Consider the following 10,026-nt stretch of genomic DNA (forward strand, 5'->3'; position numbering starts at 1 on the left):
GGTGGAAAAACTAAAATGAATTCTGGGAGAAAGAAAGCGGAGTTGCCACCAGAAGAGATAGACACAAGTTGTCAGCTGGAACCTTGCTAGTAGGCTATGAACCTCATGGTAAAATATAAAATAATAAACATGGGTTAACCAAATATATAAGAGCTAGCTAACAATACTCTTAAGTGATTAGCCAAGCAGTAATTTAAGTAGTCCAATTTCTAAGTGATTATTTCAAGTCTGGGCAGCGGGGAACAAACAAGCAGTTCCCCTGCCTACACCCTTGGGTCAATGCAAAGGGCCAAGGAGCCTCAGAGCTTACTCTGGGACTGTTGTGAAGAAAGTGGCCCTGGGCTCACAAAGCTAGACTTAGGGAACCCTACCAACTCTTGGGAGACCCAGGCCCTAGAATAGGGGTGGGTAATTGGGAACCATAGCAGGGGTAAAATGTATTCCCTGTTCCTCTAAAGTAAACACAAGTCACCATCAGAGAGACAAAACCAAGAACTAAGGAAGCCCTGAGTCCAGCAGGAGTCTAAGTGTGTTCCCCAGAGGCACCGTGTTACACACCTTGGTTCTGACTCTGCACCATTTTAGGTGGAGGTTTTCATCCTACCTGAAAACTACCTAATAACCACACGAGACTTATTTTATTTACAGACTTATTATTAATTATAAATGATCAGCTGATAGCTTAGGATTGTTACTAACTAGGTCTTTGAACTTAAGTCAACCTATATCTTTTATCTATGTTCTACCACATGTGGTACCCTTTTCAGCATGTCATGTTCATCTGCTTCCTCTGCATCTGGCTGGTGCCTCGGCCCTCTTTCCCAGCATTCTCGCTTGGGCTCTCCCACCTAGCCTCTTCCTGCCAAGCTATTAGCCAGTCAGCTCTTTATTAACAATGAGAGCAACACATTTTCTCCGTGTATGAAAGATTATTCCACAGCATCCATCTGTCAAGTCAGGTGTGCTTTTCCTGTGTGTGGAAGGACAACTGCCTGTTCTGTTTAGGTAAGAGAAAATCCAGCTGCCTCCACACTGCAGGATCCCTAGAATTGTTTCAAGTAACTTCTAAAGGAAAGTAGAGATTGCTTATTGGGGATCATAGAATAGGACCCAAAGCTGAGACTGCTGCCCTGAAGTCCATCCTACGGCTAGGTCACTGGGCTAGGATCACAAATTCCATTTTGAGGTTTGTTGACTTGAAAGAGCACAGGATTCTGTCTCTTGTGAACCTAGTTCCTCTACTCCGTCCTTCTAACTGGAACCAGAGGAAGTCAGGAAGGAAACTGACTCTGCCCTCTCTTCTACTTCCTCCCAGATCTGAAGCTCAGGGCCGCCTGCTTTTATTGCCCACACAGCACTTGATTTCAGGAAGACCCTAATGTGGAAGTCCCCAGGGATGAGGTGACAATGCCAGGGCTGAGATAGTAAAGGGCAAGTGTTTCTGCTCCCAGCTGCTGTCACAGAACACTGTCCCTTGTACCTTCCTCCTATTTCCCCCATTGTACAGATGGGTTAATTCCTGGTAACTCGCAATCAATTGGGCTTTAACCTAAGGAAATGCCCTTCATATCATTTATCTTTGTTCACACAAAGACAAGACATTGCACAGATACACACGTCATCCATCAGATCCTCAAAGCTGGTAAGACTTGTCAACAGTCTAAGGTAGAGGTTTTCAACCTGTGGCTCATAACCACTTTGGGGGCTGAACAACCTTTTCACAGGGGTCCTCTGAGACTATCAGAAAAGGTATTCATATAACAATTCATAACAGTAGCAAAATTACAGTTATGAAGTAGCATTGAAAATAATTTTATGGTTGTGGGATCATCACAACATGAGGAACTATGTTAAAGGGTTGCAGCATTAGGAATGCTGAGAACCTCTGGTCTAAGGTGAAGTGAAGTCCACTGAGAAGTGTCTAGGAAGACTGTATAGTCAGTCAGGCTAAATTCTGCTGAGTAACAAATAATCGCTAATCTCAGTGGCTTCTAATGGCAATGTTATCTATTTTTCTCGAGGGACTTCTAAGTTGGATCTCTGTTCCATTTTTGCCTTAGCTCCTAGACCCAGACTGGACATTTTCACCTGCAGCAGGGTGGAGCTCCTAGTGGGGTCGATACAGAAAGCACGGGTTTCCTGAGAACCTCAAACAAACTGCTTTTCACTACACACAACAAGACACCTGGCCATCCCAGAGTTCAACATTTCCATGGGAGGGGATGCTGCACGCCACAGGCCATTTTGAATTGGACAGACAACTACCCCACTTTCCTTGAACACCATCAGAGCCCCCCGCAGCTCACCGTGCATCTCCTCCATCCTGGCAGAGGAATCCCTAGGTCTGGTACTTCTCTTCATTCCTAGTTAACTCAAGGAGAGTGGGGTGTTGGCAGGGTCTACGGGACTCTCCAAGGCTCAGATTAAGCCCTGAGGCCATGTCCAACAGGTGGTATTGAGTCTCGGGGTGTTTAGGTGTAGTAGCAGGGTAGGTGGCTGGGTTCCTGCAGCTCTTCACTTACCTGTATCTCTTTCAGAGAGAACACTTGAGCTCTAGACAGAGCACCAGATGCTGCTGGAACACAGGCCCACGGACGCAAGAAAGAGGAGTCTAGTTTGAGTGGTATGTTTAACATAGTCTTATATTTGGAAAAGCAGCTTAAAAAACACTTGAAAATACAAGATAAGGTAATGGTTACTCATATAAGTTTAAACCTTATATTGCTTGGCCATTTTTACATATAAATTATTGCTTCCTACTTTGATAAATACACAGCACATATACACAGAGGCAGAAAGCAAACACTGTCAATGGCAGTCTGGTAATTCAACAAATGTTTCATATTTACCAGCTCTTAGAACGGTGGAAAACTACGAGGTGTAGTCCCTGAGAAGTTAGGTAGATGCCCGGACCGTGGGCTTTCTATCGTCTACTGGTTATCACGAGCTGACAATGTTGCAGCAGTCCTGAGCAAGAGTCCTTGCTCTGATCACTGATTTCATCCTGATATTTAACAACAGTGGAATATGAATACAATAAATAGGCTATGCAAATAAATATCACTCTGCTAAAAATGCTTAGTATATACAGCTTTGCTTTATACAGTAGTACAATTCATCTGACTTTTTGGCAATTTTTCAAAATGTGTTTTCTCTAGAGCAAAAGTGGCCCGCTGAGTAAGGAGCAGGCTGAAATTTCAAGGACACGTCTCTGAAGTGGGAAGGAAATCCCATGCTGGACAGCTGCAGTGGCCCTGGTCATCTGAACACTGATGATTTTGCCCAGTTCTGAGAAGCTTGGGTGGGTTGTGCTGTTCAGATCAGGGTTTGCAGTGCATGTGCCGTCTGTGACAAACCCACAGGGCTGGGACTTCGCAGGGTCAAGGGACAGCTCCAGGACCAGAAGTCTACATAAGCAGTCACCTGCCCACACCGCTTATGGCTCACTCAGGCGAGTGTGCACCTATGAAGTAGGAGGCGTGAGACTTTATTCTTGTGCCTCTAAGGTCAAGGCATGTGCCACACTGCTTGCTTGTAGATATTGGAGTAGGAAAAGGAATGTATTCTCAATGCAATTAAGGATACTAGAAAGGAGAGGATGTGGGTTATACTATGTGCTACTATAACCGTTTGGCAATTATACAGACTCAAAGTGAATTTCAAATCCGTAGGCTAGGGAGCATCTGCAAATGTGTTTGTATTTGGAAAGTTGGTGACTTTCCCTAGATGAACTTGTGTTCTGCCTCCTGTGCTAACTAGCAAGTGCGGTTGCTTTGCAGGAATGGACTCCAGAGATCCACAGGATCCCTAGAAGGCTGTGCTCTGAGGAAGAAGCCCAGCATCACTCACTGGGGAAGATCCCAGTTACACAGGATTTGGAGAGGGACCGGAGAGCTATGTAATCTAGAAGAGACCCTAGACATCCCCTAGTCCACATCCAGGGAGATCAGTACTGATTCTGGGGAGGCCCAGGGGGAAGCTCTAGAGAAGGAACCAGGTCACCCCACACATGGAATGCTGCTGATTCCTGGGCACACCTACCACAGTGCTCAGTTGCTGTAGGAAGGGCTTCCTGTGGAACATATAGGGTCTGACAATTTTTGAATATTCTTTCACTTTAGATTTAAAATTCTGCAAACCTTCTGAGGTCCCTGAATCTGCCGCCTGAGAAATTCCTGGACAAGGGTGTTAAGGTTGAAGATTTAGAGATTTTAGATATTCAGAAGACTGGATGGCAAAACAAATCCCACCTGACTTTTGCTTGGGAGGGAATAGCAGCCTCACCCATGCATCTCCTGCAGGATTCTCTGAGTGTGCTCAGCATGTTGCAGGCATGGCTTCCACAGCCTAGCTGACCTGAGGCCTGGACATACAGTGTTCTATTACAACAGATCTTCACATCCAGTGAGTCCTGAGGTTCTGCTTAAAGCAGCATAGAGCTGATGTCATACATTAGGTTAGAACGGAGAAAAGACCAAATGGCCTGGTGTGATCTCACTAGCCGAACCCTGGCTGCTAGCTTGGCGGAAGAAAGGTGTCTCTGCTGCCAGTCTGTGCTGTTCTCAGAGACTGCCAGGGCTTTGTGGGGGTTTGTGCTTGCTTAGACATCAAGAGAGCCTGCTTCCCTGCCTCTGTGGCTCTGGTCTCGTCCACTGGTTCTCAGCCCTGTAAAACATTTTCTCAGTGAACTCAGTTGGAGTGTGTCTAAAACACCCTGCAAGTTTCTAGGACTAACATTCTACATGCTGGTTTAGATGCAATCCCTTTGAAATCTCTACCCAGGATTTTTCCATATAGTCCCTTTTATCAGTACTTCAGGCCCACTGTGGTCCCAAGACCAGAAAAGCAATCAGGAGACAAGGGGCACAGTGTAGTCTCAGTCATGAGAATGGGTAAGGGACTGTAGTAAGCAGGTCTGTGCGGACACTGAGCAGGCAGCCCCTCGGGGGTGTGAGGAGTGTACCCACACTCATGACTGGAAACGTGGACCTGCTGCACCAGACGGGGGGCTTGCACCCAGAGAAGTGAACAGCTAGCACGAGGCAGCCTTGTTTTAACCACGCGCTCTTCCTTCCTCGAGGATTCAGGGAAATTTCTCTAACCAGTCCTTGAGAATTCCCAGAGGTCTTATTTGGTATATGAGGCCTGATTTGTTAAAAACAAGGAGTGAGAAGGAAATGGGTGAATTGCAGAAAGGCTCTGGCTATTCTTGGGAAACGGACTCTGGGGCTTCCGACTCTCCAATTAGGTCAGATTTTAGGCATTTCTGGGTACTTTTAAATTCCTGAAAGACTGGTAATGCCAACTGTTAAGCTATCTATATGCAGCTTCATTCCCTCCCTCATAGGCTGACATGCTGCATCCTGTGGGCAGGGATGCCACACACCAAGGCTGCATCAGGCACAGGACTGCAGAAACTGGCGACCCTGCGATCTCAGTAAGCGGACACCGAGCACCATGATCTTGGCCCCATGTTTTCCTGAAAATCATGTTGAGCTCAACAACAACAAAAATATACGTACAGTAAGTTTCCAGAAACTGAACAATGCCAAGTACCTTACTGAATGAGAAACTCGGTCTACCTCGCTTACAGGAGTGCATCAGTAGTACGGAATCTAGTTTCATCTGTGCCTATGTTGGTAAATGATTGTGGATGCAAAGAAGGGTGTGCTAGGCATTTCTTATTTGCACGGCAGGACACGCCTCCCAGGGTGATGTCCAGTTTCTAGCTGGAGATGCTCTCACTGTCTTCAGATGCTCCCGGTCTCTTAATGGCCCCTAGGCAGTAAGGTGATGCAGGCAGAATGGCAGTCCTCCCTGCTACACACAATCTTACTGGCTGCTATATATCAAGACATGTTTTCTCTTAATGCTGCCACGCCATTAAGCTGAGACGTGGGCTGGATTGAAATCAGCATCATAAGAAAGACCCTGTTCCAAGGATGCTCCGACTCCTTCCATCTTCTCGCTGAGGTGGGGAGAGGGGGCACTCTCCGCATCTGGTAGCTGGCATCGCTTTCCGAAAGCCTTTCCTGCACTTGTCTCATGGTAGCTGCTAGAACTCAGCAAGCTCTTTTCTCACAGGAAGCAGCACGCTGAACGGAGACCTTCCCTTTGCGTTAAGTGCTGTGGTCACAGGACGGATGGACGCGGCTCAGGCCCGGGGCGGCTCAGGCCCGGGGCTCCAGCCTGTGAGAGAGCTCGAACAGGGCCTGCTGGCTGTCGATGACATACAGGTGGTTGACATAGGACTTCAGCTCGTGCTGCTCCTTTGGAGACATGTCACCTCCTAGTTTTTTAGAGGGAAAACAAACGATCATGGAGCGGGGGCAGTGATACTACTAATGCAGCAAAGCCTCGCGAAGGGTTAGGTTAGTTCTACAAGTGCCAACCTGGTTCCCAGAGATGAACCACTTCAGATCATATCAGGCAGGCTGACTGGCAAGGCATACTCAGTATATAACTAATAGACTAAAGTCATGCTATCACCCCTTTACAGACGAGGAAACTTAGCGGTCAGCAAGTACATGGCCTAACCACAGGATGCGAACCAGGTCCAGTGGTTCCTAAGCACCCCTCCTCTGTGCTTTCTTATCTCAGCTTAGAACTGTTTGGAATCAGCATCTGAACGCAATAGCTTACTAAGTTATTTACTTCTCTCTACTTCTTTCTATTTTAGATTCTAAAATCTCTTTGTTGTCCTTATTTTTTGGAGGGGGGGAAGAAAAGAAAGAAGAGATAGCACAGAACAGAACCTCAAGAATGGGTATAGGAATGAGCGAAAGTCTACCCAGGAGGATAGGCAATCTGAAGAGGTAAAAGAATCAGAAGGCCACGAGAGAGACTGTAGTGAGCGATGGCTATGGGCATGCGTGCCAGGGACAGCTCTGGTAAGGATCCTGATGTAGGTGCATGGACAAGACCACAGAGAAAAAACAAACAGGAAAGAACCCACGTTAGAGAAGAGGAGGACTGGCTGGGAGGGATGGAGAGTCTCAGAGGAAGTGTGCCCAAAAAAGAGCATTTACTGCAGCTGTGAAAACAGCCGCTCCCTCTTCTATGAAGAATGTGTTTAGTAAGTAAATAATTTAGGAGCCGTCCACCACAGGCGCTTTCTAACTCTTGGACTTCCTGGCCTCAGCGAATAAACACTGGAAGTTCAGCATTGGAACCCGTAAGCTGTTATTCTAGAATGCCTTCTGGAAGACATTGGGAAATTGTTTGGTAAATGCTTTCTGGCTGTACAGGTAAGTTTGTAAACAGCAAGCATTCAAAAGATATCACGACGAACATTCCCAACAATCATACTGATCCCTGCACTGTGCTCCACAGTGCACAGCTGTTTGGAGTGACGCTTTCTTACTTTATCCCACATGTTAACACTGTTGATGAGGCTCCTTAAAGGAAACTGTTAAAGGAGGTAAGATAATTTAGTCTCAGCCTAATTTTCGGGACACACACCTGACAGCTAAATTTGTCCTTTACTTTGCGCTATGCAGAGTCCTGGAGGAAACCTGTGGAAGGGTCAGGCCTCTTACCCGTACTGGGAACACACAAAACCTTCTACTCCTTGATGGATCAGACTGGCAGTTTCAGAATTAGCTAAATATTTGCTGATCACTTTGGAAGCAAAGACCAATAAGAAAAATCTGCATGCACACTCATGAGTGAAGCCACAGGCGTCTGCAGGGCCCTTTGCGGCAACAGTGCCGCCTTTGGTTCTTACTGCACTGTGTTTGCGGACTTAGTGAGAACTAACGCAGTGCATATACCAAGCGGTATTAACTGAATATTTAGAAAATTAGGCCCTGTATTTTGTAATTCTCGTTCTCCACTTCATAACACATATAGGAAGCTCAGTTCCTAGTTGGATTTGCTGGGGTATACTATTGACAGTCATGAGCAGTACACTATAGAAAAAGCATTTAAAGCTTGCATAGCAATTAGGAGTACTTTCTTTGGAAGGGAGGGGCTCTGGTTCTCTAAATATGCAGTATTTGTGAAATAAATTGCAATAAAGATATATTACTTAAGGTCTACTTCCACCATCTTTGATTTATAACCATTGAAGTGTTTTTTTTATTTCATGTATATGTATGCGTGCCTCAGTGTGTGTATGTATGTGCACTAGAGTGTGCAGGAGCCTTCAGACATCGTCAAGTGTCGAATAACCTGGAGCTGGAGTTACAGATGGTTGTGTTAGCATGTGGGTGCTGGGAACTGAACCATGGTCCTCTGCAAGCACAACAAGTGTTCTTAACTTCCAGAGGTCTGTCTGCAGTTCTCCTCACACACTTTCTCTCCCCTTCTCTTTCCAGAGTTTCTCTCACTCTGTAGACCAGGCTGACGTCAAACTCACAGAGATTTGCCTGCCTTTGCCTCCTGAGTGCTGGGATTAAAGGGGTGTGACACCACACCTTGCTATCTCTCTCTTTTTTAAAAATTACTATTTCTGTACTTAGACTCAGCAGAGGGCAAAGCTGGGCAGGGAAGCCAGGACTGCATGGGTTAGTTTTCTAAGCCTTGGTTCTGGGCTCTGCACCTACAGGGCTAAGGATGCCTGTTCCCTAGGGTGAGTAGGATTCTGCCATCCAGGTAAAAGCTCTTGCTACTTAGCAAAGGCAGTTTCCCCTCTTCCTGCAAAATGCTGACACCATTTAAATACAAGGTAGATTATCCAGAATTGGGAAAATATCACTGCATATGTAGTCTCAAAGGGGATTCTACAAAAGTGCTCAGAAAAGAAAGACTTTTTCAGCTGAGAAGAAGTTTGGATTGAAAAGAATAAAAACAGTGGAAGGCTACTTCAGGCACTGTAATAAACCACACAGCTATTCCAGAAATGTCCTCAAGCAAGGAAGCTGGAGGCAGGGCTGTGCTGCTAAACTCATCAGTAAGTCTGGGGGACTAGGCAAGCAAAAGGGGAAAGGGGATGGGTGGGTGGGTGGGTGGGTGAACGTCTGTCTAAAGTCAATTCGGACAGTGCAGACTTGCTTGCACAAGGGGGCAGTGCTGTGCCACATCCCAAACATGCAGGGAGGGAACACAGTGAAAATCTAGAATATAAAGACATCATGTATTTATGCATACACTTCATAATCTGTTTAAATTTAGGGTCCTAAGTATTTCTTAAATGGTGACAGCATCACTGAGAAGTCAGTATGCATTGTACCCTGACTTCAGGTACTCACCAAACTGGTTACTTCTGCAGTGTCTCAGGGTCCGGACCGTGTCTGCAATCATGTGCTGGAAGACAGAAGAGGGAGCACAGCAAGGGTCACCTACTGAAACAGCAGTGTCTCCAGGGGCAGGTGGTAACCTTCTCCTGGGGGGTATAAAGCGGAGTTCATCTTGGAGCTGGGCATGATTTTAATTGAGTGTATTAAGCTTGGATTATTCAAGAATATTGAGTTTGTGTCAGCAAAAGCAGTGGCTCCCAAAGAGTGGAGGTATTCTGGACCTTAGGAGAACATGCTATTTCCACTGCCCCAGTGACAGGGCTGGGGACTCAAACCCAGGGACTCCTGAGTGCTCCGCTGGCAGCCCCAGTAACTGAACCACATCTATGGGCTCACATTCATGTCCTGGACAGACGCACAAAGCTTTCTGGATTCAAGGGCTGAAATAATGATAGGAAGTGACATACTCACAAAAGAAAAGTGATAACATCGCCATTTTACAAAGGTCATTCTGTTTCTAACTTATATTTCCTTCCTGTCTTTCGTATTCTACTTTAATTTCTTTCCTTTAGTTTCTCACTGATCTCTAGACTAAACTTATCTGAACTATACAGCTTTGGGGGAGGAGACCAAGCTTAGGCCTTGTGCATACTAGATAAGTACTGTACTACTGAGCTACCACAGCCCGGAGTGTCTCACTGCTTGCCCAGGCTGGCCTAGAACTCCCAACCTTCCCGCCTCAGCCTCCTGAGTAGCCGGGGTTACAGACCTACACCACCAGACCTGGACAGGATCCCTTCACCTCGCACTGTGTCCCTCCAATAGTCTTTAGCTCACTCCACTATTT

General features: G+C 46.2%; 1 protein-coding gene across 2 annotated transcripts in view; it reads right to left on the minus strand.

Moving 5' to 3' along the window:
* Positions 1-2,615: 2,615 nt before the first annotated feature.
* The window catches only part of Rapgef5 (Rap guanine nucleotide exchange factor 5), a 231,505-nt gene continuing 224,094 nt past the window's right edge, over positions 2,616-10,026 (minus strand). For both annotated transcript variants that reach the window (XM_075948631.1, XM_075948633.1), the window contains 2 exons: positions 9,192-9,246; positions 2,616-6,289 (listed from right to left, as the gene is read on the minus strand). In XM_075948631.1, the coding sequence (XP_075804746.1) occupies positions 6,171-6,289; positions 9,192-9,246 (174 nt within the window). In that variant the 3' untranslated portion in view covers positions 2,616-6,170. The remainder of the gene's footprint in view (positions 6,290-9,191; positions 9,247-10,026) is intronic.

Source organism: Microtus pennsylvanicus, chromosome 14 (genome assembly GCF_037038515.1).
Source record: "Microtus pennsylvanicus isolate mMicPen1 chromosome 14, mMicPen1.hap1, whole genome shotgun sequence".
NCBI classification, from domain to species: Eukaryota; Metazoa; Chordata; class Mammalia; order Rodentia; family Cricetidae; genus Microtus; species Microtus pennsylvanicus.